Source organism: Sus scrofa, chromosome 2 (assembly GCF_000003025.6).
Source record: "Sus scrofa isolate TJ Tabasco breed Duroc chromosome 2, Sscrofa11.1, whole genome shotgun sequence".
Classification (NCBI taxonomy): Eukaryota; Metazoa; Chordata; class Mammalia; order Artiodactyla; family Suidae; genus Sus; species Sus scrofa.
This window is the reverse complement of record NC_010444.4, coordinates 11825036-11852907: the sequence shown is the minus strand read 5'-3', so window position 1 is coordinate 11852907 and position 27872 is coordinate 11825036. Positions and strand designations below refer to the sequence as shown.

Sequence of the window (27872 nt, the reverse complement as noted above, 5' to 3'; positions counted from 1 at the left end):
GGAAAAAAGCACATTACATCCCGGCAACTGTTACTTCAGTCACACGCCATCAGTGGGCATGCACGGAAGGGCACCCAGCTTATGCTCAGCTGCCCGAAGCAAGACTGACCAGGGCTGACAGGTCTAGCAGACACTACTAGTGCCCTAAGAACAGAGTCTATGGTTTCCACTGAGAACATTTTCAACTCAATTTACATAGGAAACATCATGACTTGTGTGAACTAAAGGTGTAAATAAAATCAGTTCTCAAACCCAAACCAAGATTCATGATAAAACATTCACAAGCATTCCACAAATATTCAGAGGCACCATGGGCTAAAAACAAATGGTAAACAGGACAGATGCTCAGGGATCTAAAGTACAAAGGAGAAGCCATGAGTGAAGTGGCAACTTCAAAATACTGTGAGAAGCGCTCTAACATAAGAAAATTCTCAGTGCTAAAGAGTTACAGAGAAGTGTCTGCAGACTTAATTACCTTCTTTTATCTTTATAAAAGCTCAATGAGGAAATGGAGAACTAATTAATCTATTCTATGGATTATCAGAGAAGCTAAGTGATCAGAAACTCGGTGTTTGGTTACAAAGCTAGAACCAGAATCCAAGGCCATGGATCCCAGCCTGCTACTCCACTCATTCTGCTTTGCCTTAAGGTCCAGACCGGGAAGTTAAAATTCAGAGCTACCAACAAACCACTTGAACGGAAATCAAGACTGCTTTCAGCACTTAATGCCCCTGGTATAAAAAGTGACTTTAAACAGCATCCAAGGATGGAGAGTAGAGTCCTTGTGATCTACTACTCTAAATAAACAAAGCTGAAAAAATTAAGGCATTTTGGGAGTTCCCGTCATGGCCCAGGTAACGAACCCAACTAGTATCCATGAGGACTTGGGTTTGATCCCTGGCTTCATTCAGTGGGTTAAGGATCCAGTGTTGCTGTGAGCTGTGGTGTAGACTGCAGATGCGGCTCGGATCCTGAGTTGCCGTGGCTGGGGTATAGGCCGGCAGCTACAGCTCCAATTCGACTTCTAGCCCAGGCACTTCCATATACCACGTGTGGCCCTAAAAAGACAAAAAAACAAACAACCAAGAAAAATTAAAGCATTTTTAAACATACACTAAAGTACCAAGAACAATACAGTGAAATCGACGTATCTATAACCCAATTTCAACACCAATTCGGTCATCAACAGGCTCTTGATCTTATGAATCTATGATCCTCCCACAGCATATCATTTCATCCATAAATACTTCCATTTGTATATCTAATAAAATCTCTCAATACTATTGTACCTAAAAGAATTTAACTCCTTAATCATCATTTAGTATCTACTCCAAATTCAAATTTGTCCAACTGTCTCAAAAATGTCTTCTTGCAGCTGGTTTATTTTAATCTTGATTCAAATATGATCCATACATACTGCATTTTGGCTGGTAAGGCTTTTCAAATCTGTTAACAAATCCTTTGTCACGGCCCATCTCCTTTTCTCATGACATTTATTTGTTGAAGAAACTGGGTCATTTGTCCCATACTTGGGCCCTGGCTAAAGGCACCTCTGTGGTACCACCTAACAGGTTCCACCATCCTCTGTTTTTTTCCCAAAAAAACTGGCAATTAGATAGAATTAGAGGTCTGATTAAGTTCAAGTGCAATGGAGGGGTCAGGGTGGTAGAGGGTGAGAAAACTTCATGGAGAGAGTTGTGTGCTTTCTACGGCTTCTGCGTCTGGTTGTTCTCCCCTGAGAGGTGTTAACAGTCGTCAGTGGGTTCGGGTGTTGTCAATCTGACCCAACTACTGTGAAGTTCCCCAGCAGCTTTCACCTAAGGCTTCTGGCACCAGTAACGGCTGCTGCCCAGATCGACTGGGCACCAGTTATGGCTACTGCCCAGATCAACTGCTTTTCCATTAGGAGCTGTAAAATGGCAACCTTCTATTTTATCATTTCTTTTGAATTTATTAGCTGATATTCTTCTATAAAGAAAATCTATTATCCACTCTCTAGTCTCAATGGCATTTAGTTGTAATGGGGCAAGATAAATGCTTGATTCTTTTTATTTACCCATTTTCAGAATAATGAGTTGATGGCCTAGAAAACTCTGGAGATTAATATATTTTTTCATATCATTATGAACTCATTAAATATATTTACTCTATTTCAATCCACTGCTACAACTTTTCCTTCTGATGCAAATAACCCCATTCTGTTCAAAAGGAGGCCCTTTCAAGTTGGTTTGCACATCTTTTACACAGGAACTAGTAATCTTTTAGCTTCCTTGCTTTCGGACACAAGATAATCCAGGATTCTCTTGTACATTTTATGCCCGACCTGGAACCTGCCATTACTTCAAACAGATGGTATTTAGAATGTAGTCCATCACTTTTTAACACATACAGGTAGAACCTTAGCCTCTCTCTATTTAACCAAGTTTTCCTTACTAGCAGGTAAGCTCCAATAAAACAGGCATCTTTGGATTCTTAATTCTCAGCACCTACAACTAGGTGCTATACTTCTAGGACATAAGCAGTGCTGGGTATAAGACGTGTTCGCTAAGTGTTTGCTGAAAGATAGAGTTCTTGATGCGGTGCAGCAGGTTAAGGATCTGGCCTTGTCGGAGTTCCTGCTGTGGCACAAGGGGATTGGCAGCATCTTGGAAGCGCTGGGACAGAGATTCGATCCCTTGCCCGGCACAATGGGTTAAGGATCTGTCATTGCTGCAGCTGCAGCTTAGGTCATGACTGTGGCTTGGACCTAATTTCTGGTCAGGGAACTCCGTATGTCTCGGGGTGGCCCCTCCAAAAAAAGAAAAAAGAAAAGAATCCAGCCTTGTCTCTGCAGCAGCACAGGTTTGATCCCTGGCCTGGAACAGTGGGTTGAGGATCTGGTGTTGCCACAGGTGCGGCATAGGTGACAGCTTTGGCTTGGATTCTATCCCTGGCCCAGGAATGTCCATATGCTAAGAGTGTGGAAATTTTTTTTTTTTTGCTGAATGAATAAAGCTCTCCCAAACTTGTTTCCATTGATGAATACTTCTGTGATTGTAATGGGTGAATACCTGTCTCATTGCTTACAATTTTTTAAAACCAAAGTATAGTTGATTTTCAATGTGCCAATTTTTGCTGTATAGCGAAGTGACCCAGTCATACATACATACATACCTACACACACACACACACACACACACACACACACACACACTTTTTTTGTGTGTGTGTTTATATAGGGCCGTGCCTGTGGCATATGAAGATTCCTAGGCTAGGGGTTCAAACAGAGCTGTAGCCGCTGGCCTACACTAGAGCCACAGCAATGTGGGATCTGAGCTGCGTCTGTGACCTACACCACAGCTCGTGGCAACGCTGGATCCTTAACCCACTGAGTGAGGCCAGAGATCAAACCCTCGTCCTCATGGATGCTAGTCGGGTTTGTTAACCACTGAGCCACGATGGGAACTCCTACATTCTTTTTTATATACTATTCTATCATGGTCTGTCCCAAGAGATTGAGTATAGTTTCTGTTCTATCTAGTAGGACCCTACAACAATTTATATTCTGTAAGTTGTCTTCTGCTTTCTGCAATAAACTTCAGATCCTTTTAAAACTTTCCTCCACATCATTTTTCATTCTTGAAATCTTTAAAAAAAATTGTTACAACTCACTTCAATTTTTCCAAGGATGACACCTAAACGTCTCTGCATTTCTTCTGCAGATGCTAAAATATCACGAAGAAATTCCTTCAATTCTATTATTATTTCAGAAGGAATAATTTTCAACTCTTTCAGGTTCACTCTCAAAAATTCTACTATTCTGAATCTCACACTTAATAATACTGGTCCTTTGTGTTACCCTAATTGATTTCTTGCCTTGAACTTTTAATACTACTTTTTTTTTTTCTGGCCACGCCTGCAACACGTGGAAGTTCCCAGGCCAGGGACCCAAGCCGCTGCAGTGGCAATACTGGATCCTTAACCTGCTGCATTACCACGGGACTTTAAGACTATACCACAGCTTCCTAACTTACGTCAAATACAATGGAATTACCACTTTCCTCATGTTTAGGAATGGTTAGACAAAACACAAAAAGGAAAAGGGGAAGGAAAAGAAAGGTGGATTCTTATCAACTGTGAAGACCCAAAGGAAAGATGTCCCACACGTGGTGGATCACCTCATCTTGTGCATCCTTCTTGATAAGGAAAGGGAGGTTCCTGGCTGTTGTCATGAGAATGTCAGCGGCTTGCTCTGTGGAAAGGAAAGGAAGAATACGGGCAACCATTCTCTTCCCTTTTCGGATACACATGATCTGTACAAAGTGGTCATCGCTTGGCCTGCAGCAGAAGGAAAATGCTAACTTAGCAAGAACAGTGTAAAAAATCCCCCTTTTCCTTTTACATGTTACTGATGAATACACTGCATTTATTTTCACTTCACAATTGTCTGTACTACAGAGCAGTGAGAATTATTTCTCCAGCTCGCAACCAAATAACAAAAATAATTTTTCAGGTTTCACAAATACTGAAAATCATTTCAAAAACTGTATCAAAAAAAAAACTTGATCAAACTATATGCATTAATTTCCTTTATTAACTTTTAGGTAGCTACACAAATAACATGGTTTTACAACAGCAAAATCTGAAAATATACATAAGAAAAAAAGGAAATAATATTTCAAATCTGAGTTAATTACCATTTAACCATTTTGAAGACATTTTTACTATGTACTGTATAGTTTTATCTTTATTTAAAAAGAGTCCACATAATTCACATGGCTTTGTTACTTGATTTCTTTTTGTGTTTTTTTACTTGACTTTTTTCACTCAAGAAATTCTTGTAAACCCTTTTCTATGACGTAAATGATACTTTAACTACACACATTTTAATGGCTACATAACACTCAAATTTACGGATAAATTCAAATTTTTTCAACAAGTTCCCTGTCAGCCCAACACTAGGAAAGGTGTGTTAACAAGAAGGTGCTTTTTTTTTTAACGTTCTGTTTTGTCTATGTGCTGCTGGCTCAGAAGAATCATCAGTTCTCTTCCATGGGCAAACAGAAGAGAAGTGGCTAGGAGACACAGTTCTTTTCCAATCATTAAATATTTGGGATTTATAGGGCATTTACCATTAACAAAATTCTGTTCCAGATACTGGGCGGGAGAGAAATGACAGAGATACAGAGAAGAAGTTATATTAAGGAGCTCAGTCTCCACTGGAAGACTGACTGGTTTCCATGGGAAATAACTGTTACATGGAAATCCCAAGGAGGTATAAATACACTTTCCATCTTAGTAGGAAAGAAAATACATAAAGATGACAAGATTGAATACTAATAAACATAAGCAAGATAACACTCTGTACGTTCAACAACAGAACCGAAATAATGTTCTCCCCTGCATCTCCAGCACCTAGCACAGGTCCCAGGAGATACTGAATAGGTACCTGCTGAATACGTGAATTCAGGGTAAGATTTTTTTTTTTTTCCTGGCTGGAAGGAATTATGCAATGTTTTATATGAGGTGGCACTTGAGTCAGGCCAAAGGAAAGACTGTGACTGTACTAAGATAAGAAAGGGGATCCAAAGGGTAGAAGGTATAAAGCTGGGAGGAAGGGGTTCAGGTAATCTCATATTTTCACCAAAGTGCACCACTCTTACCTCTCTTGTCCAGGCAATTTCCCCCTTAAGTTGTCATACATGCTACAAATTTTGTGCTTTCTCTCATCCATCAGGGCAGGTCTATCTTCTTCTAGACTTAGGAGGTAACGCCTTTCATAATCCTCCACATCAAGGAGTAAACTGTAGGTCTAAGTGAGACAAAGCAGACCTCAGCAAGCGAGGTTGGGATCACAGAGTATTAGATAAACAACTTCAGTTTAGAATTCCCAGATAAAGGCAAAAGAGCGAAAACTTATTGTAACTAAGACTAAGAGCTAAAATGGGGCTCTTTCAAATCCAGAAAAACAGTAAAATAACTTAAAAACGTCTTCAAACATCCTTCTGTCTCTCCTTGACCTCTAATCCAGAAGTTCCCAGCTGCAACAATAGCACTGTAACATAAACAATCTGTAACACTGCTCCCAGTGATGTCTCATGTTTATGAAAATGGTAGGAGTTAATTTTACTCCTGGGCACCAGGCACTGCTCTAAGCACTTTCTGAGTGCTCATTTACTGAGTACTAACCACAGCCCAGTGAGAATTATTTCATTTTCATTTCATTTTACAGATGAAGAAACTGAGGATAGCACAGAAAGGTTACGCAACTTGTCTCAAGTCACAGATTCAGTGAGAAATGGAAAAGACATGATTTGAGCCCGTTTCCAGAGTCTGTGCTCTTAACCCCTAAGCTCTGTGGTCCTGAAACATGGTATCTGTGTTTCACAAGCTGTCTATATACTAACTCATTTTCCTTAGTGCCTAGGACAGTGGCCAGTACTCAGGGGAATGTCCAATTAATACATGTGAACTGACTTAATGGACTCAATTAAGTTACAAGCAGAATAGTGCCATTTTAAAATTCTCATTCTCCCCTCCCCAAAACACCCAGCTGTTAACTGAACAAACCTGGACAAAAAAATCAGTACTTCTAACTAACTGCAGTGTTTTTTCCATTAGGTCACAGAAGCATACCACATTCTATTCTAGCGTGAGCTATTCACAACAAGCACTTTACACAAATACATCCATTAACTGAAATCACAGAACACTGACTGTTCACTTTTCTACTTGCTGTGTACACAAAGATTTGACAGTTCCTTATCTGAAACCAACTATAGCAAGAAATTCTAAAACTTACTTTCTCAATTATGACAAGGGTTTTTCGTCTTTTGTCCCGAACCTGTTTTTCTTTTGTCTCCTAAAAAAAAAGACAAGGCTAATCAATATGGACTCTTTATCCATGTTAGAAATAATTTAATGAGTGTTGCAAGTGTAATTTCATTTGTGACAATAGTTTGAGAATCTTTTTTTAAATGATTTTTATTTTTTTCCATTATAGTTGGTTTACAGCATTCTGTCAATTGAGAATCTTGACTTTGAAAATTAATAATCTAAAACAAAACTAATGTGGACAAAGGTTAGAGAATTGCCTAAATCAATCCATATAAACTATTAAACTGAATTCATACATAGGTAAAGATAACTGCAGAATGCAGAAGATAAAGATATCACAGGAAAATTATAAAACACATAGAAAATAGTAATTTTAAAAACTGGAGTAAATAGCTGATGCTGTCTGCAGCTAGAGTTACCCAGTTCAAAGACTCCTGGATGCCTTTGGAATGAAGGTGTTAGCACATCTGTGGAAACCCAGCACACCATGACGTGCCTAGGAAAGCTCCAGGTCAGACTATGAACACTCCACTATGCCTGATTCCAACCCAGTGACCCTCAAAGAAGCAGTGATGACCCAGACTTTTTTTAAACACACAATTCTGTAGAAACTTACATCATCCTCACTCCGAGATGTCACAACAGCATCAATCATTTTTCGAGGGTTATTCACACTAGAGACAGTTAGCTTTCCCAAAGAGCCCTCAAACTGCACTGCAAGGACAAAAAAAATTCCAACAAATAAAAATTCAGCAATGCAGGCAGGCAGCTTTCAAAGATCTTTATATTCACTACTCTTTACTCAGAGCATAACAACTACTACAAAAATTGATGCATTATCTAAAGCAACCTCTTATTTAAATCTGTCCTTTCCCATTTTTTTTTTTTTTTGGTTGCAATAATAAATAAAAATCCGTGAGTTCCCTTTGTGGCTCAGTGGTAATGAACCCGACTAAGATCCATGAGGATGTGGGTTCAATCCCTGGCCTTGCTCAGTGGGTTAAGGATCTGGTGTTGCCATGAGCTGTGGCATAGGTTACAGACAAGGCTCAGACCTGTCGTTGCATTGCTGTGGTTGTGGCGTAGGCTGGCAGATGACCCTTGGCCCAGAAACTTCCATGTGCCGCAGGCACGTCCCTACAAAGACAAAAGAAAGAAAACATGACAAAAATCCTAAGTACGTCCCCCTTATCTATTTTACAAATACTAGAAATTATCACAGGTTTAAAAGTCATGGACTCTGGGAGATCCCCCCACGGTGCAGTGGGCTTGTCTCTATGGAAGTGCTGTTCGAGCCCCTGGCCAGCGCAGGAGGTTAAAGATCCAGCGTTGCCATAGCTGTGGTATAGGTCACAGATGCATCTTGGATTAGATCCCTGGCCCAGGAACTTCCATATGCCACCCATGCACGCAGCAAAAAAAAAAAAAGAAAGAAAAGAAAAAGTCTTGGACTCTTAGTAAAGGATCTGAAAGGCCATCTGTCAAACCATTCATTTCATGCTTGATTAACACTGACCCCTGCATTTGCCAAGGACAACGGTACTAAGTCAATCAGTTTCAAACATCTCTATCTAATCATCTATACAGTTATTTACAGTTGTCTGTCCACACCCATGCCACAGCAGTGACTTGGGCCCCTGCAGTGACAATGCTGGATCCTTAACCTACTGTGCCACAAGGGAACTCTCTTTTTTTGCGTTGCACCTGGGGTATGTGGAAGTTCCTGGGCCAGGGATCAAATGTGTGCCACGGTTGTGACCTATGCTTCTGCTACGGCAAAGCTGGATCATTACGAACCCTCTGCTCCACAGAGGAACTTCCTACACAATTATTTTTATTTTATCCTACCAGCACCATGTCACATTTTTCAATTTTGGGCATGAGGATGGGACCTTACCTGGCTTATAGGCATGCTCCAGCTTGGCCACCTGAGGAGTAATGAGCTTGGTGCGCTCCTTTTTAGGGCCATCACCTTGCACTTCTTCAGCAGCTGAGAGTTTCTCCAGTTTTTCAAAGTAATTCTACCACATGAGAATATGATTTTAGTTGCAACAAGCACAGAATATGGCTGCTCTTTATCACTAAATAATTAATTTATACTAGTGGCAGCACCACCACCTTGTACTCTATAAATGTACTGATCTTTTGTTTTTGTTAGATTGCAATGAATTTACTTTATTAAAAAATCTGGAGTTCCCGTCATGGCTCAGTGGTTAATGAATCCGACTAGGAACCATGAGGTTGCGGGTTCGATTCCTGGCCTTGCTCGGTGGGTTAAGGATCCAGTGTTGCTGTGAGCTGTGGTGTAGGTTGCAGACGTGGATCGGATCCTGCATTGCTGTGGCTCTGGCGTAGGCTGGTGGCTACAGCTCCGATTCAACCCCTAGCCTGGGAACCTCCATATGCCGCGGGAGCGGCCCAAGAAATAGCAACAATAACAATAACAACAACAACAACAACAACAAAAAAAAGACAAAAGATAAAAAATCTGAGCTTTCAAAATAATCATCAATGGAAATATCTTTAAAGTCAGACTGTCAATATTCTTTTTTTTTTGTCTTTTTGTTGTTGTTGTTGTTGTTGCTATTTCTTGGGCTGCTCCCACGGCATATGGAGGTTCCCAGGCTAGGGGTCGAATCGGAGCTGTAGCCACCGGCCTACGCCAGAGGCACAGCAATGAGGGATCTGAGCCGCATCTGCAACCTACACCACAGCTCACGGCAACGCCGGATCGTTAACCCACTGAGCAAGGGCAGGGACCGAACCCGCAACCTCATGGTTCCTAGTCGGATTCGTTAACCACTGCGCCACGACGGGAATCCTTTTTTTTTTTTTTTTTTTTTTTTCTGTCAATATTCTTAATCGAAGGAACCAGATTGCTGATGCCAAAGAGATCTGAAAATACTGGTCTGAGAGCCTCTACATGGAAGAAGCAAAAGGGGTGTATGCAAACATTTTAGTGAATAGTGTGAGTCTCCAGTTTGAAAAGAGGACAGAATTTGCTCAGTCACTTCTTACCTACTTGAAGACTACCTCAAAAAAAAAAAATCCTATCAATATTAATTCTATCAATATTAAAATGAGTGCCTTCACCAGCGCAAGAGACTAAACTGTTATCCTCAAAACTGGCAAGAGAATTTACCTGGTAATAAAAATCATCCAGGTAGGGGTCAGTGCTTTGCAGCTGCATCATCTGGATTTTGGAGACCCAATCCTTCTCTCGCTGTAACATGAGATTGGCATATGGATCCTTTCGGAGGTGATCTTGATGACTGCTCCGGTGACTTCCTCTATCTCCTGCACCATTGAGACTGCGATGCTGACTGAAAAAGAAATACATGCCACATTCACTCCAAGTGGATACATGAATTATGCCTTATAACACAAACCAGGCCAGTTAAAAAAAAGATTTCCCTTACTTCTGTTAAAAGAGAAGTGGAAAAGAGAAATTCCTGCTATGGTACAGTGGGTTAAAAATCTGACTGTAGGAGTTCCCGTAGTGGCGCAGTGGTTTACGGATCCAACTAGGAACCATGAGGCTGCGGGTTCAGTCCCTGCCCTTGCTCAGTGGGTTAACGATCCGGCGTTGCTGTGAGCTGTGGTGTAGGCTGCAGACACGGCTTGGATCCCGCGTTGCTGTGGCTCTGGTGTAGGCTAGCGGCTACAGCTCCGATTCAACCCCTAGCCTGGGAACCTCCATGTGCCTCGGGAGCAGCCCAAAGAAAATAGCAAAAAGACAAAAAAAAAAAAAAAAAAAAAAAAAAACTGACTGTAATGGCTCCAGCTGCTGAGGAGGCCTGGGTTCTATCCCTAGCCTGGCAGAGTGGGTTAAAGAATCTTGTGTTGGATCTCATTGTGGCTCAGCAGTAATGGACCTGACTAGTATCTATGAAGTTGTGGGTTTGATCCCTGGCCCTGCTCAGTGGGTTAAGAATCTGGTGTGGCTGTGGCATGGGCCAGCAGCTGAAGTTCTGATTCGACCCCTAGCCTGGGAATTTTCATGTCGTGGGTGCAGCCCTGAAAAGCCAAAACAAAGGAACAAACAAAAAACCTTACTGAAAATCATGACAGACTTCAAACATATAAAAGATCAGCAAACACTATTATTAAAAGCATCTATTTACTCACCATTTAGACTTAATAAAAAAATTTTACTTGATCAAATTTGTTTCAGATTTTTAAAAAGTAGTATTAGCAGTACAGTGTTACGTTGAAGGCCCGTCTATACCACGCTGGATCCTGGTTTCCAGCTCCCCTTCCTTCTTATAGGAACCACTATCCTGATTTTGGTATGCATCCAAAATGTTTTTATGCTTTTATTGTATCTCTACTTTTAAATATTATACAGTATTATTCTATTTTATATAAATGGTACTAGAGACACAATTCTGCTCCTTGCTTCTTACTCAACATTATGTTTTTCATATTTAACCATGTTGACAATATACTCAGGTATATACTGAAAAGTAGAACTGCTAGGATGAACTACAGCCATATTATCAACCTTGTTATTTATTGCTACACTCTCCACTCCTGCCAATTAATGAGTGTTGAGATGCTTCCGCTTCTGTCTCATGATGTAAAATGGTTATCTAATGTCCATCTGTAGGCCTCCTACTACAAGCGAGCCTGAAAATCTTTTCATTTTTATGAGCCATGTAGGGTTCCTCTATTGAAAACTGCATGTTTGTGTTTGAAGTCTTTTTTCATAGAGAAGTTGAATGTATCTTTACAACTTTATCAAAAATTTGATATTTTAAGAGCTTTATTTAGTGTAACTGACATACAAAGAACTGCATATAGTGTGTACAAATATTAAGTTCGTACATATATAAATTCTTATAACACCATCACCATAAACAAAGCAACAGTTGTATCTCAACACCTACTCCTTATGTCCCTTTTTTTTTTTTTTAGTGGTAAGAACATAGCATGAGATCTAGTCTCTTAAATTCTGAAGTGCACAATGCCATTATTGTTAACTGCAGGCACTGGAAACTTCATATTTTAACAGTCAAATGTACTATACTATTCCTTTCCCTTATGGTTTGTACTTTTTAAGAACCAACACTGATTTTTCTTTTCCCCTGCAAAAAATATTCTGAAACGTTTTCGAAAGAAAAAAGTACACACGTAGAACCATAAAAATGGAAGGCTGAAAAAAACCTCAAAGTAATGTTTAATTCTCTTATTTTACATATAAGAATGATAGAATATGAGTTCCCGTCATGGCTCAGTGGTTAACGAATTCGACTAGGAACCATGAGGTTTCAGGTCGATCCCTGGCTTGCTCAGTGGGTTAAGGATCCGGCGTTGCCGTGAGCTGTGGTGTAGGTCGCAGACATGGCTCAGATCCCAAGCTGCTGTGGCTCTGGTGTAGGCCTGTGGCGACAGTTCCAATTAGACCCCTAGCCTGGGAACCTCCATATGCCGTGAGAGTGACCCTAGAAAAGGCAAAAAGAAAAAAAAAAAAAAAAAAAAAAAAAAAAAAAATATAATATATATATATATATATATATATATATAGACTCCATGAAGGCAGGGGTTTGACATGTCTTGTTCTTCTTTCAGTCCTCCAAACCAACCACACCCAGCTGGTACACAGCTGGGGCCACACATACAATAATACTTGAATAAGGATTAAATAATTCTAATTATTAAGATTTTAATTTGTTGAAATAAAGAGCGCCTACTGGCTTTACCTAAGACCTAAATGTAATGCTAGAGACTATACTTCAAGATTATCTCAGAACTGAGATGGTAAAAAAAAGGTAGTTAAAAGTATGGTAAGAACTTGGTAGGGAGTGAGTATAAAATGTTGACCCCCCCCAAATCAGATATAAACTATATGTTAGAATTATAGTAACTTGGATATGAATTGATAAGCTCTCATGGTTGAAAGCTTGTTCATCAAAAACTTAAAAACGACAGCATGCATGATCTGATTTGATCAATTAACTAGCTCAACACTAATCAATTTACTTAAAAAGTAAACTAAATCCATCAAAGCTAAAAGCTAAATTAAGAAACCACTGGAGTTCCCACATGACACAGCATGTTAAGGATTCGGCATTGTCCCTGCTGTGGTGCATGGGTTGATCCTGGCCTGGGTGTTTTCATATGCCATGGGCACAGCTAAAAAAAAAAAAAGAAAGTGCAACGGAAGGAGTAGGGTAAGTACTTACTTTCTATTCTGTTGCTGCCTCTGATGTAAGAGTCGACGGTGCTGTGGATGAAGGTGAGTTGTGTCTGGTCTAAACATTGGGGCCTGAGATCTAAGAAAAAAGGAAAAAGATGTTCAGTTCTGTCATCCTGGTGACCTGAAGTTTTAAAGAATGTGGCTATGTTATACGGTTTACCCAAGGGAATGTCAAAGAATATTCTAAGGGGATCTTTCAGAAGGACGACACAGCAGTATTTTTGTTTCCCACAAAAGGAAATTCTCAATTCCTAAGAGGACAATCACAAAATTTGAGTGTATCACCAGTAAAGCAGTTTAATTCTTTTTCTTTTTGCTGCTGTTAAAGAGAAGTTTCTAAATATATCTAATTTACTTAGTTTCAACCATTTGGAATAACATTGAAAAGATGTGTGATGATTAATTTTTTAGCAACTTGGCTAAGCTACCCAGTTGTTTGGAAACCAAGCATCTAGATATTGTAGTAAAGGTGTTTTATAGATGCAATTAACATTTACAATTTAGTTGACTTTAAGAAAAAAAAGAGACGACCTGCGATAATGTGGGTAGGCCTGCCCAATCAGTTGAAGGCCTTAGGAGAAAAAGAGGTTTCCCAGAGAAGGAATTTTGCCTTAAGAATGGGACATAGAAGTCCTGAGTTTCCAGCCTGCCCACCTGGCCAACAAATTCAGACTCAAGACTGCAACTTCAGCTCATAACAGAATGTCCAGTCTGCGGGCCTGCACTGCGAATTCTAGACTTGATAACCATACAATCAATCCTTTAAGCCAATCCTTTAATTTCTTTTTTTAAAAAATTATTTATCTATATCCTAGTGGTTCTGCTTCTCTGGAGAACCCTGATAAAACATGGTATGTAACAAAATGCAATTCCATTGAAGCAGAAACTTAAACCCCTCTTGTTATAAAATCACAGTGGAAGCAAGCAACTAACTAGCACTGAGATTAGCTGACAACTCAGCATCCTTATTGCTCTTCCTTAGTACAAGATAATACTTGTTAGGTGATAAGCCTTATGTAAGTGTTTTTGTAAAATGGGCAAGTGAGACTTAAGATACTTCAGAAGAAATAAAAAGGGTGGTTAACTAGTAATGTGCAAATATACACAGGAAGCATGTGACTCAAGGGAAATGTGATTTCTAAGAAAGCCTGGAGGCTGTCAAATATTTCCCTGTTTGGCAACTTGAGGATCAAATAACATCTCAAAATGTATCATTTGAAAATCAAGAGACTTCTACATTCTATCACTGAATATTTAATAAGCAAGAGCCTTAGCTGACAATGATAAGCAACAGCATTTCTTTTGTATACCTTAGGTTTTGCAGGTGAGGTCCTGGGCCAGGGGGGTGCTGCTGAGGAGGAGGTGGTGTAGCGGGGGGTGGAGCACTAAAGAAGGCACGGAAGCCTGGTGCTGGGGGAAGCATCTGCCCAACTCGCCCTTGCAGCAACTTGGGATTCATGGCAGCAAGTGGACTGCCAACAAATCCAGGGACCCGTGCAAACTGGCTGGGAGACATCCGTCCAGGCTGTAGCTACAGAGAGGGACAGTTGATTTAGTTAATCAGCAAGTCCCTTTGTTTTACTGACAGAAGAGTGAATACTGCTTCCATCAACAACTTTGAGAAAGAAAGGAAAAAAAACAGGAGTTTGTGCATGGTGCAGAGGAGATGAATCCAACTAGCATCCATAAGGTTTCGGGTTCAATCCCTGGCCTCGTTCAGAGGGTTAAGGATCCGGCGTTGCTGTGAGCTATGGGTAGGTCACAGAGGTGGCTCGGATCCTGAGTTGCTGTGGCTCTGGCACAGGCCGGCAGCTGAAGCTCTCTGATTGGCCCCCAGCCTGGGAGCCTCCATATGCCACAGGTGCAGCCCACAAAAAGAAAAAAGGGGGGGAAAAAAGGAAAAAATAAGAGGCAGTAGTGACTGATTAACAGCAAAAGGGGGGGATGTCAGCTAGTGAAATGCAGGAAAGTAAGTAAGATCTTTACGGCTTGAGCTAATCCTAGGCTTACCTGTGCTCCTCCAAGAAGCTGTGCTCTCTGGAGAGGGCTAAGAACAGGAGGAACACTAGGAGGGAAAGGGTGACCCAGTAGGGAAGAATTCTGAAAAAAAGAAAAAATTCTATTCATACTGTGAAAACAGATAAATAAATATATATTCAACAGAAATGCAGAATAAACTTGGACAGAAAAACTCCCAAACCGTAGAGCTGAGCTGTGCTAGAGTTGAGGTGTGCACTGAAGGAACATAGAGAGTAATGTGAGAAGTTGTGAAGCATTATGATCATTTAACATGAAAAAGCAGTGTAATGAGGGACTGTAATAGCAGGAAACCAGCCTATCATGTCAAGTTTAGATTTTTAAAGATAAAGCGTTGAAGAAAGAAATAGCTGAACATGAGGAACTGTCTTCTGACCTGGGGATTGTGACATCCAGAAGCCAAGTATGGAGATTATAAAAAAACACATGTAATTTAGGAGATGTCTACACACCAGGCAGTGGTCAGAAAATATGCACCGCATGTTTTCGTTAGGTTGTAAAGCGACATACCGGGACACTGCAGAGCTGGTTTGGAGACATCCTCTCGCCATAGGGAGCAGGATAACGTGGTGGTATTGGGGGCCGAACATGGACAGGCTTCGGACACAGAATCTATTGGGACAAACATATATACAGCTACACTCAATGAGGTCAGTTTTTTTTCTACCTACACTCCCTCCCCTCAAGTACTGATAGAGACACAGAACTCAATGCAAAGCCCTACTTCCAAGCAAACTGCTGTGGCTGTGGTTCACATACAGGACCTTTGGTTACTTCCTCTCACAAATATCAAGCAACGTGCCACCTTTAACTGAGGAAGATTTAGCTAATTCTCCAGTTATCCCCACCCTTCCATGCTAGCTGAGGGAGGTACCAGCAGATATTCTGACTTTCGAATTCTCTCCAAGAGGATATATTTTGCAGCAGTGAGGGAGATGGAATGATAAGAAAGCTGGAGGATTAACTAAGTCCTATTCTGAAGCCCCTGTGATATGGCCGCCATGCTCAGCTCTTTCGTGTACATCGTGACTCCACCATTTCATAGGGAATTGAGCCTAACTGGGCCATACCAGTACCACCCTCCCCCCATACCTTCCAAATTGGCCTTCCTTTTCAGCTGCTGGTTTCAGGTGGAGGAAAGTCTATGGAACAGGACTGCACAGGCTCTAGGGAAAGCAGGGATATCTTAAAGGTAAAAAGGGATGTGGACAGTGCTGTGTGTTCCCACTCCCCCCAGCTTTCAGTTACCTCTCTGTAAACGTTTTGGGCAGCCAGCAAAACACTTAAAAGGCTATTTACACTAAATGTGGTTAACTACCCCTTTTCTCCCCCAATTAAAAGGCAGCAGCAACAGGAGCAGCACCAGCAAATGGGCATTGGGGAATGTGTCTCTTACTTGTACTAACTTCTCTAATTGGCTATTTTTCTTTCTAATCTAATGCCTACCCCAAACCTCTGCCCTCCTCCCAGCAGAACCACTCTCCCAAATAATTTTGCCCAGATTCCCAATATCCTGGGCTGAGTGCCTGTGAATGAGAGGTACCTGTTGGTTGAAGCTGGGTACAGCCATCTGCTTAGGTGGGGTGCCTATGGGGACAGCTCTAACAGGAGGACTCCCAATGATAGGCGAAGTTGACCTCCTTGGTAATGCACGCTCAGAAACGTCCCGATCATCTTCTGGGCCCTGTGGGGGCCTCTGAGGCAAGGCATACTCTAATACAGACACTGTAGGCATTTCCTAATTGAGGAAGTAGTGTTAAAAAAATTAGCTAGCTGAAAATGCTTTAATAGCCTTTACAGATGTCAAATGTCTTGAGAATTGTTTTTTAAATTTTTATTTAGTTTTATCTCACACCCAGCGAATTTTAGTCTCTAAATGCACAAAGTCATGAATCTACCACCAAAATCAAGATACAGAAGCTTTATCACTTCCCAAACTTCCTTTGCAGTCAACCTCTCCCATGATCCCCGCCACTGGCAAACACGGATCTGTTCTCTGTCCCTATAGTTCTACCTAAAAATCACGTAAAGTAATTTAAATCATAAGCTATCACATTTGAGGTACAATAGCTCCTTTTTAACCATTTCAAAAGTCATGTGAGCAGTACCATGGATTCTGAGGGAGGGTACAACCAACAGGTACATGTGGGTGCTGGATGAAGTAACAGCCTAAGACTGGCAAAGGATATATACATCTGCACATGGGCCCAGTAAGGAAAGGATACTGACAGGTACCCACACTTAGATACCAGGAATTTTACAAAGAGAGGAAATATTTAATACCTGACCAAGCAGTGGTCCTCGGATTCGCCTCAGAACTTCAGATCCATCCCAGATGCTGGAATTGAGACTTCCTGGTTGAGGCTAAGAAAAAAGAAAAACACAACACACAATGTCTGGAATAGTGTGGGCTCTCTGGGCAACTTACCTGCTTTTGGTGAACAAAGCTCCAGAGCCTCAACTGCTTGAGAATAAGAAACTATAGTGTTTCAGAACATACCTTATTTCCCCATTTCATCTCTAGAGTTGCTATCATCAGGAATTATATTACCAATGTAATTTTCTCTGTATAGTAAATGAAATAGAACAGCAAAGCCCAATACTTTGCTTTAATTACTGGTCTGCTACAGCTCTCAGATCACAGTGACTTACTTGCAACACTGGCCTGGTCTGTACTGCCCTCATGATAGCTGGATCTTCCAGTTCATTTTCAATCACCATCTTACTGAGCCTCTCTGCCAGATTCTCCTCATGGTCACCCAACAAGTCCATCTCATCTCTTTCTCCATTGCCTGTTTGCTCATTAACTGCTGCTGGTAGCTTCTCTTCCAATTCAGCCAGGCGCTCATGTGCTTCCTGCCAGTCATCATCTATAAGGAAACCATAATAAACCGTTCATACTGAAATGAAGAAGCTTCATAAAATTCTTCTGTTAACCCAACGAACAATTCCAACTCCAGAAGGTAGGTGGAAAGTTCTATTATGTGACAAGCATCGTCTAACTGCATGGGATACATCAGTGTACACAATAGACGAGGATCCCTGCCCTCCTGCAGCTCTCCTTGAAGCAGAGACAGATAATAGATAATAAAATACTGAATAAATAATTTAGATACTCTGTCAATATAGTTTTTTTGTTTTGGCTGTGTCTGGGGCATGGGGGAGGTCCTGGGCCAGGGACTGAATCTATGCCACAGCAGTGACAATGCCGGATCTTCAACCTGCTGTGCCACAGGAGAACTATATATATATTAGAAGATGACACGCTGCAAGAATATGGGAGAAGAGAGGCAGACTGAAAACTTTAAACAGGATGGTCAGAGGTTGTCTCTTTGAGAAGGTGATATCTGAGCAAAGATTGAAGTATAAGATAGCCATGTGGATATCTAGGAGAAGAGTGTCTCAGTCAGTAAAAAGACCTTAGGATGAGAGACTGACAATTCTGAGAAGTGGCAAGGACTGTTTTTGACTGGAATGAACAAGGGTGGAGAGTAGAAGAAAAATGAGGTCAAAGGCAGGGAGCTCCTTCAGGACCTCTAGAGCCACTGTGAAACGGGGGCCACTGGAAGTTTGGATGTGGCTTGACTTTTTGAAAGAATCACTGTGGCTGCTGTGTTGAAAACAGATTTGGGAGGAAGGGTGCAGCACTGTTGGAGCAGGGAGGCCGGTTAGGAGGCTACTACAAGTGTGCTGGGGAAAAGGCGAGGGTGACTTGGACCAGAGTCAGTTCCTCTTCATCTGAACTGTCTCTATTTTTACACATACCATATAGTCTGCGGCACTGACACTAGCTTGTTTTCTTGGTTTTATGCTGACACAGTAGTATTTTTGAGTCTAGCCGGAGCATAGATGAAAGTCTTCAAAATTCTTTCAGCCTCCCTAGAACTAGACCTTTTTTTTTTTGCTAGGGGTCACATCGGTGCTGCAGCTGCCAGCCTACACTACAGCCACAGCAACTTGGGATCCGAGCCACGTCTGCGACCTATACCACAGCTCACGGCAACGCTGGATCCTTTAAGTCACTGAGAGAGGCAGGGATAGAACCCGCATACTTATGGATATTACTCAGGTCCCATACCACTGAGTCACCATGGGAACTCCCTAGAACCAGACTTTTATCCCATCACTTCTCTCATTCCAGGGCTCTCATCCTTACCAATCGCCATTCCATTCTGCCTCCATCATAAAAGCTCTACTATTTTGCTCCTGTCAGCATTCAAATACAGATACCTTTCCCTCCTCACTGAAGCTTTCCCTAAATAATCTTTTCACTTTAATCCTACCTTTACCTGTTCTAAACATGCACCAAAACCCATGTAATTTTATTATTTTAGTTTTGCTTTCTATGTCCTACAAAATCGAACACAGAAAGAACATAAAATTCCCTTTATAACCAACATAGAAACAAAGAATTCTGAAAGTCTCCTTAATGACATTCTCCCCATACAATTTCTCCATAGACCTCATTTAAAGAAAGGAGAAAGAGGATATGCTAGTGCCTGACCCTGCTCCACCCTGGTCAAAATGATAACGGGCAGGGAAAAAAATAAGAGAAATGAAGGGAAAGAGATGCCTGTTTTCCTTCAGCCAATTAACCTATACCCTGATGTGGGTTACTGAATTCCTGGTTGCTTTTATAAACTTAAACTTGTGGTAGTTCCCTCAAGTCTGTCTAAGGGATATTTTTAAATAAAAACAAAATGGAAAGGAAGTAGAGGTGATTTAATTTTAGCGCAATCTCAGTCCCTAAAGATTTTAGCAGCTATCAATAAAAAGGAAGTAGAGGGAGCTCCCCTGTGGTCTAGTACTTAGGACTTGGGTGCTTGACAGCTGCAGCCCTTCCATGTGGAGGCAGGAGAGTCCTAAAGACTCCACAAAGACTGTTTAAAATAACTGGTGGTCTACAGTGACTGTATTTATGGTTACTTAACCTCTTTGGCACCTTCCTTCGTTTGCTAAAATGAGGATAATAATAGTATCTAACTCACAAGGCTACTGTAAGGATTAATGATATATGTAAAACATTTAGAATGGTCCTTAGCATAGAATAAGCACCTTGTAAGTGTAAGCTTTTATTTTTAGAGAATCAGTTGAGAATACTGTGGCCCATTTATTGCTCAAAGATGATACAAACATTTTTCCACACAGAAGACAGTGACTGGTTTCTTAAGGAAAGGTGACATCAGAGCATCCGTAGCCAGAGACTTAAAATAACTACCGCACCAACAGGTATTATTCAAGACACTCCTTGAGTTAAAAAAAACCATCAGGCCAAAATGTATGTCATAGGTCTGACATTTTACTTCCCGGTTTAAATTCTCTATACCAGCTCTATATCCACCTGTAGAGGTATATTAAACAAATCACAGGTCGCTAAGAAAGGAATTTTTAGAATTTTCTTTTTATAAAGCTGTATATTATTTATATTAAGATGTTACGAGAAACAAGAGTTTAACTTTACAATTCAAGTATATTATACTCTCAAAGGTAAGGGCTCACATGTGGAATTCTTTTTGCCATTATAAACTTTGTTGACCAAGAAGACCTTAATCATCCTTGTGCCTCAGGGTGCAAAATGGGCTAATCATATGCTACTTCACTGCCTTTACTTTTTACCATCTGTTCTTTTCCTGTGTAACCCTAAGGGCTTTTTCAATGTGTGTACTTCTCTCTTCCATCATATAAAATATTGTTTTGCACACTTTAAAATTCTTTTAAGGCAGTACTTTCCCTATCCTGCGAGAAATATAAACTCAGAAAAACAACAGTAACAAGAGACTGTCCACAACACCCTAGAAATCAGTGAGAAGGTGAAACTATTCCTCTCCTATCCATGTTCAAAAGAGAGGACATTTACTATGCTAACAGTATATCTTCATTCTTTTTTTTTTGGCCACATCTGTGGTATGCAGAAGTTCCCAGGCCAGGGATTGAACCTGTACCACAGCAGCAACCCAAATAGCTGCAGTGACACCACCAGATCCTTAACCTGCTGCACCACAAGGGAACTTCATAATGTATTTCATTTTAATATAAGCGAATTTGCTAAAAAATGGTAACATTAAGTTCAATATTTTAAGAGAAAAAGTTCCAGATATAAGCACACACTGTCCATAGCTTCTATTGTATTCTATAGGTTTTTACTAAAGTTTCATGTACAATTTGCAATTCACATCAGTTCCCTGCTTTTGTAATTCTAGTCTCCATCCGCCCCCTTCGCTGTGATCTCCATGGAGAGAGAACAGCATCTTAGATCACGTCGTCTTCTTGGACGATCTCATCCCCAAACTATGGCTGAAATCCAAAAGGTCTTCGGTGCCCTCTTCCACAGAGCCCAGCTTTCTAACTTAAAGGCTTCTCTAGCTGCTCCCAATAGCAGCAGTTTTAGTTCTCCAGTGAATTTTGTAAACCCTGATTGAAGAGAGTATACTTTTTCATTTTCGCCAGTTCACTCAACTCATTCTAAGCTTTAATAAATTTAAGCTGTTTATTTCACTGAAAAACCAGTAACCAAAACATTTTTAAGACCCTTTATTTGTTTTGGATATTCAACATTTTAGGATTACCCACGACTGATAAATTTCCTCTTCTTATTACTTAACTTTGAATATCTGTTGCTTAGATAGAAGTGCAAAGAAATCCCACATTCACACATCCCAACATAAATGAAGTCGTTGCTGCTTTTCAACACCATTAGTCAAAGCGGAGATATCTGCATTGATTCTTATCTTCTTTCCAAAGTACAATTTAATTTTAACTTATTAGCATACTTGCTCTAGGGTCTCTAATTCTCAAACTTTATCATACAAGCTTGCTCCCTGAATCTCCCATTTCAGTAATTATAAGCCTGTGGCCTCTAGCTGACTTTGGTTTTTTAGTTTTTTGATCTTTTCCAACTCCTAGAATATTTATCTATACCCAGGGCTGAGAAAATTTCATTTTTTTTTTTTTTTTTTGTCTTTTGTTGTTGCTATTTCTTGGGCTGCTCCCGAGGCATATGGAGATTCCCATGCTAGGGGTTGAATCGGAGCTGTAGCCACTGGCCTACGCCAGAGCCACAGCAACTTGGGATCCGAGCCGCGTCTGCAACCTACACCACAGCTCACGGCAACGCCGGATCGTTAACCCACTGAGCAAGGGCAGGGACCGAACCTGCAACCTCATGGTTCCTAGTCGGATTCGTTAACCACTGCGCCACGATGGGAACTCCAGAAAATTTCATTTTTGCACAACACCTTTCTAACTTACAAAGACCTCTTACTACCAAATTCCTGGAATAAAATATGTAATTAAATATACTTACTATAGGACAAAAGCAGGGTCAGGCCATATAAAAATTTTCAAACATACATATATGAATCTTAGTTTTCTCCTAATGCACTAGTTTTCCTTAAGTTACGTGTTTCATGAAAAAAAACAAAAAAAACAAAAAACTTCCTTCTCTATCCAGTGTTGCCATGAGCTGTGGTGTGGGTCACAGACGTGGCTTGGTTCCTGTGTTGCCATGGTTGTAGCGTAGGCTGGCAGCTATAGCTCCAATTCGACCTCTAGCCTGGGAACCTCCATGTGCCACAGGTGCGGTCCTAAAAAGACCAAAAAAAAAAAAAAAGTCCTTCTTCTAGGATTATTTTAAGCCTTTATAAAATGTCCACTTGTCTAACCATTTGAATTTCTTATAGTGTCAACTTAGAACGATAGATCATAAAGCTGGAAAAGACAAGGCTTAGAAAACACCAGATTTTCTAAGTGAGGCAAAAAGAGACCAGAGGAAGACAAAAGTACTTAATATCGCTTACCAACTGCACCTGACCCAAATGTATCATCATTGAATTGATCAATCTCTTCATCTTCCTCTCCCAGCCCCTGAAACGCATCTTCATCTTCATCCAGAGGACAATCCTCCAAAGACTTTAAGAGAGAGAGAGAGACTGATAATTCGTGAAGTTCACAACCTCACTTAAAAAATGTTCTAAAAATGTTCTTACCTTCCCAATCAACACAATAGCTTCATTATGACTTTTTGTACAGATGGCATTTTTTTCCATCCCCCAATTTTCCCGACATTGGAAGATTTGCAAATCGTTTCTTTCAGCTTCTCTTTCCTATTCCTTATTTCATTTAACCTCTTCCCCCAAATTTCCATTTCTCTTTTCAGCAAGAATCTAATAATAGCATTTCCTCATGCAACCAAGAAATTAGGCCTGTAACTTCCTTTCCATCACTGGTTACAATAATGACAAATGAAAGCAAACACTTTACATTTTGCTAGAGTTTTACATCTATTTTTCAATGAAATTCTTATCTTCCCCATATTCATGTCATCTTTTCAACCCTTTTATTATTCCCTTTTGAAGCTTTCTCATCATTTTTCCTCTTCCTTCTTTCTACAGGCCCAAAACTGGTGATAAAACAGAAAGCTAAGATTTCAATCACAATTAAGTAAACTCTTGAAAGGCCGGGATGTGGCAAGTTTAAGTTCTGTCTCAACTCTGACAAGTGATATCAACTTGGGCAAATCACAGCCGTTCTGATGAATTCATTCAATACCTCCTGAGCACCTACTGTGTCTCAGCCTGTATTAAGGCTCTAAGCCACAATCTCTTAGGTGGTAATACAAGGACACCACCACCTGCCTCAGCAAGTAGTGAGGATCAAAGGAGAAAAAGATTGAAGCAAACATTGTGTATTGTTAAACAATGCTAGATATCACTTGGGTATGTTCTACTTTAAACACTCCCCCCCCCATTTCATTTATTTTTCCAAGTTTTCTTTTCTTTGGGGAACTTTGCCCCACCACATCTCAGCATGTCTCTCCATGTTTACATATAGTCAGTTTGATCTCGAGCCATTCCCATCAAATAGCAAGAATACACAGCCCCAATTTTCAAATACTCAGAATCAGAATTCCACACTCTCTGGCAGGCACATTTGTGATAACACCTTGCCGGCTATTTCTCAGCTAGGCTGTTCCCAAAAGAAACGTTAGGCCAAAGGGCCATCTTAGGTCCTTCCAAACTTAGACAAAGCAAGCATGTGCAACTGCATCCACATCAGAGGCAACTTCCAGAAGCATTCCCAAATCACAAAGATCTACTTCACCGAATCACTGCTTTTTAGGTTGGAAAGGGATCGTCTAGACCCACCCTTTCTACAAATCCAGAAACTCTGTCTAGTGATTAGCAGTCGCTAAAGGTCATACAGAGACTCAGTGGTAGCGTCATAACTCTGTTGCTGTATTCCAGGGACCATCACGAACCCCCAGTTTCCCTCCATTCGCCCAGAAAAAACTTCTGCTGGACACGCCCCTTCCCCACTCGGAGCTCTCATCAGTAAACAGTCTTCCGCCCCAGTCAAAGGGCAAGTGCAGGCCCGGGTGACCTGACGGTTGCCTGCGAGTAAGGGGCTATGTGTAATTAATGCGAGATGATAGTTCTGGGTCTTAGGCGGGAAATGCGTCCCTGGGCTTTACCCTGTGGCTCTTCCTTAAGCCTTAAGTGCCACCGGGTGGGTGCAAGGCTCTCAATGCCGAGCCCCACCGGGGGTACGGTGGGGTGGGGGGTGGTTGGTTACCGCACTTAACGGGCCCTCCCCACCCCCAAACAGAGGTCAACTCTCCTCAGTAGCAACTGATAGGACAGTCCCGCCCCCACGAAGCCAGCTCACAGCCCTTGGACTAAACCCGCGACCCCAGAGCCCACACACTCTGCTCGGTCCTGCCGGCCCCTCCGCCCCCCCTTTTCCCCCCGAGGGGCGCGGACCGACGCGCTGAGCGTGAGAGAAACAGAGAGGGGGGCGCGTGCCGGCGGGAGGGAGGGGTCACTTCCGGTCGCAACAGCTCACCTCGTAGCGGAACATTCTTGGGGAGGGGGGGGAGGGAGCGGGGAGGGGAATGGGGGAGGGAGGGAAGAAGCGCTGACTCTCCGGGCTCCTCCGCGCGCGGGTCCTCCACCGGCTCGCGACCCCTGGCCGCCGCCGTACGCCGGAGCGTGCGTGGGAACGTGCGCAGGCGCGCCTCGGGGAGGGCGGCCGCCCCGCTCCGCGCCCGGCGGCGGCGGCTGCGCGGGGACAGATTTGGCGTCCCGCTTCCTAGTCTCGGCGGCGGGAAGGAGGTCCCGTGGCGAGAGACTGCGCACGCGCCACCCGTCGGGGGCTTCCTCGCGATCCGAACCTGTAGCTCCGCCCCCGGCTTCTCTGCGCCCGCCCGACGCTGAGGTTCGAGTCACGAGTTTTCCGTCACCGACGGGGCGGAGAAAAGCCTTGTGATTGTCACAGGATATGGCTTTGGAGAGTCCCAGGCTTAGCTTAGGCTGGGAGAAATGGACATTCCTGGGCACTTTTTCCAGCGTCCAACACCGTCTTCGGGTTGCTTGGCGGTCTTCACGACATACGATAGGCACCGAGTGGAGGGGAAAAAAGTTAAAGTTCAGGTCATCGAAAGGGGCTGAGTTCGTCGCCACTTTCAGCGGCACGTCACCCGCTGAGTCAACAGCAGGTCAGGGCTGTGATTTATGTGTCTCAGAGATGAAGGCTTTTTTTTCCTCTTTTCTTTAAACCGAAGGCTTATTAGGGAGGTTCAACCAGGGAGGTATTTTTAGGGCTCAGGCACATCAAGCGTGTGGAGTGAGGGAGCCAAAAAAGGCAGCACAGCCGTGGGCAGCAAGGTCATCGAGGCTGAGTGCGCCGTAGGGTGACACCACCTCCTTAGAGGATCAGGACCAGAAAAGCATTTGTCCAGGTGCCTTGGCAGCCTGTTTTCAGAAGTCTCTTTGGAGAACTGTTATCTCCGCTAGCCGAACTCACTCTTTCCCCTTGAAGACTAAACTTGGCTACGAAATTTAGTCCTTGCACCACGAATTCTTGTGCAGTTTCGCAACTCCTTTCTCCGGTGTCTTAAAGTGCAGCCTCGCCTGGGAGTGGCATAGAGTAAATTCCTTACGTGGTGGTATGACCGGATTAATCAGAGCCTGAGTAGTGGAAACTTGGATTTGGAAATAGAAGTTCTGGGTGGGAATCAGTGCTTTGCCACTGGGCCGTCAGATTTGGGGCAAGTTACCTAAACGTGTCTGAGCCTTAATTTCTTTGGAAAACGGGATTAATGATACCTGCCTCACAAAGTAGTGGTTCAATGGCATGATGATTCCAGTAGTACTTCTACTGATGGTTGAAGTCTGCCTTATGCCAATCCGGTGAGGTAGGTGGTATTATTTTCTCCATAGATGAGGAATTTGAGGATTAGAGATGTTAAGCAGTTTATCCTAAACCACTCAATGGCAAGCGGCAACCAGGTCTCTCATTCCAGAAACCCAGTCTCTTAATCATTGTGACAGTTTAACAAAAGAGGATATTTACATGGGACAGACCTAAATGTTAAAGTGGAGCAGGCTGGGGATAAGATGATAACTTTTAAGCACGCATAGAACACTACAAAAGTTCATGTATTAGGTAGGGGCACTTCTTAACAGTGAGAATTGGTGCCATATAGACCAAAGGTTGGGAAAGTGTGACCCACAGCCAAATCTGCTTAGCTGCCTTTTTTTTTCAAAGTAAAGTTTTGTGGGAAGACGGCCATCTTCATTTATTTACATATTGTCTTTAGTTGCTTTGGGGCAACAAAGGCATAATTGAATACTTTCAATGGAGGCTATTTGGCTAGCAAAGCCTGAAATAATTACTCTGGCCCTTTACGGAAAGAGTTTGCTGATTCTAGATGTTGCAGATCAAGTTTTCTGATCATTATGTCAGAATTTTTTTTTTTTTTTTTTTTTTTTTTTGGCTGCACTGGTGGCAAATGAAGTTCCCGGGCCAGGGATCAAATCCAAGCCACAGGTGTGACCTTTGCCACAGCTGTGGCAACACCAGATCTTTAACTGGATCTGCACCAGGCAGGGAATGGAAATTGTGCCTCAGCAGCGATTGGAGCCACCTCAAATACAACACTGGATACTTAACCTACTGTGCCACAATGAGAACTCCAGACATCAGAACATTTTAAAAAACTCCACACTTCTAATTAATGGACTGCTTGAGAAAACATAGTGGAAAGTAGATAAACTTATTAACGTATAAAGACTTGAGATACAGCTAAAGCAGTTTCTATGAGAGAATAGGAAAGCCTGAATGTAAATGAACTATAGGATGATGTCAAAGAAAGGATAAATAAGGAAATAGTAAAGAGCAGAAATGAAAGAAACAGAAAACAAGATAGAGATGGTCGATAAAATTATGTTTTTCTCATGCAACAGCTGTCTTTGAGGGAGATGAATGAGGGCCACTTTAGGCAAATGTATTTTCTTGAGCTGTGTAGGCCCATTATTAAGATGGAGAGGGTAAAAATTCTTTTCACAAGTAATTCTTTCGAAATAAGATATGAGGCCTTTGGAGAGTGTCTCTTGAGTGAGTGGAAGAAAAGTCTCTCCTGCACACCAGCTAGGTGGAAAAGGCGATTGACAGTTGAGAGGCGACATCAATTAGCATCGCTATCATGCTTTCTCTGGCCTTGCCATCCTTTTTCCAAAGGTTGTAAAAAAAATCCACTGCGGTATTTACAGATTCTATACATCCTATTTCTTAGATCATGGTAAAGGAACAAAATGTACTTTTTGTGAGCCTAGTTTCAGATGATGTATTAATTTTCATCAAGTAATGTACAACAAGTGTTATACAACAGCTTCACCAGGAGGGCTTGTTAAAATAGACTCCTGGGAGTTCCCCTTGGGGCTCTTTGTTAAGGACCTAATGCTGTCTCTGTGAGGGTGTGGGTTTGATCCTTAGTTTCACTCTGGGTTAGGCTGTGGCATTGCTGCAAGCTGCAGCATGGATC

At 41.8% G+C, this 27872-nt stretch overlaps 1 protein-coding gene across 4 annotated transcripts in view; it reads right to left on the bottom strand.

Annotated features, from left to right (window-relative positions):
• PATL1 (PAT1 homolog 1, processing body mRNA decay factor) overlaps positions 1-26092 on the bottom strand; it is a 30884-nt gene extending 4792 nt beyond the window's left edge. The window contains exons 1-15 of one of the 4 annotated variants that reach the window (XM_021082992.1): positions 24893-26092; positions 22849-22960; positions 17705-17922; positions 17336-17416; positions 16596-16790; positions 15563-15664; positions 15026-15115; positions 14326-14546; positions 13002-13091; positions 9959-10139; positions 8714-8837; positions 7433-7530; positions 6782-6841; positions 5643-5791; positions 4158-4317 (exon numbers count right to left, since the gene is read on the bottom strand). In XM_021082992.1, the coding sequence (XP_020938651.1) occupies positions 4158-4317; positions 5643-5791; positions 6782-6841; positions 7433-7530; positions 8714-8837; positions 9959-10139; positions 13002-13091; positions 14326-14546; positions 15026-15115; positions 15563-15664; positions 16596-16790; positions 17336-17416; positions 17705-17922; positions 22849-22960; positions 24893-24907 (1896 nt within the window). In that variant the 5' untranslated portion in view covers positions 24908-26092. Of the gene's footprint in view, positions 1-4157; positions 4318-5642; positions 5792-6781; positions 6842-7432; positions 7531-8713; positions 8838-9958; positions 10140-13001; positions 13092-14325; positions 14547-15025; positions 15116-15562; positions 15665-16595; positions 16791-17335; positions 17417-17704; positions 17923-22848; positions 22961-23037; positions 24817-24892 lie in introns of those variants that run through there. The other 3 variants (XM_021082994.1, XM_021082993.1, XM_021082991.1) reach the window with 3 other exon arrangements.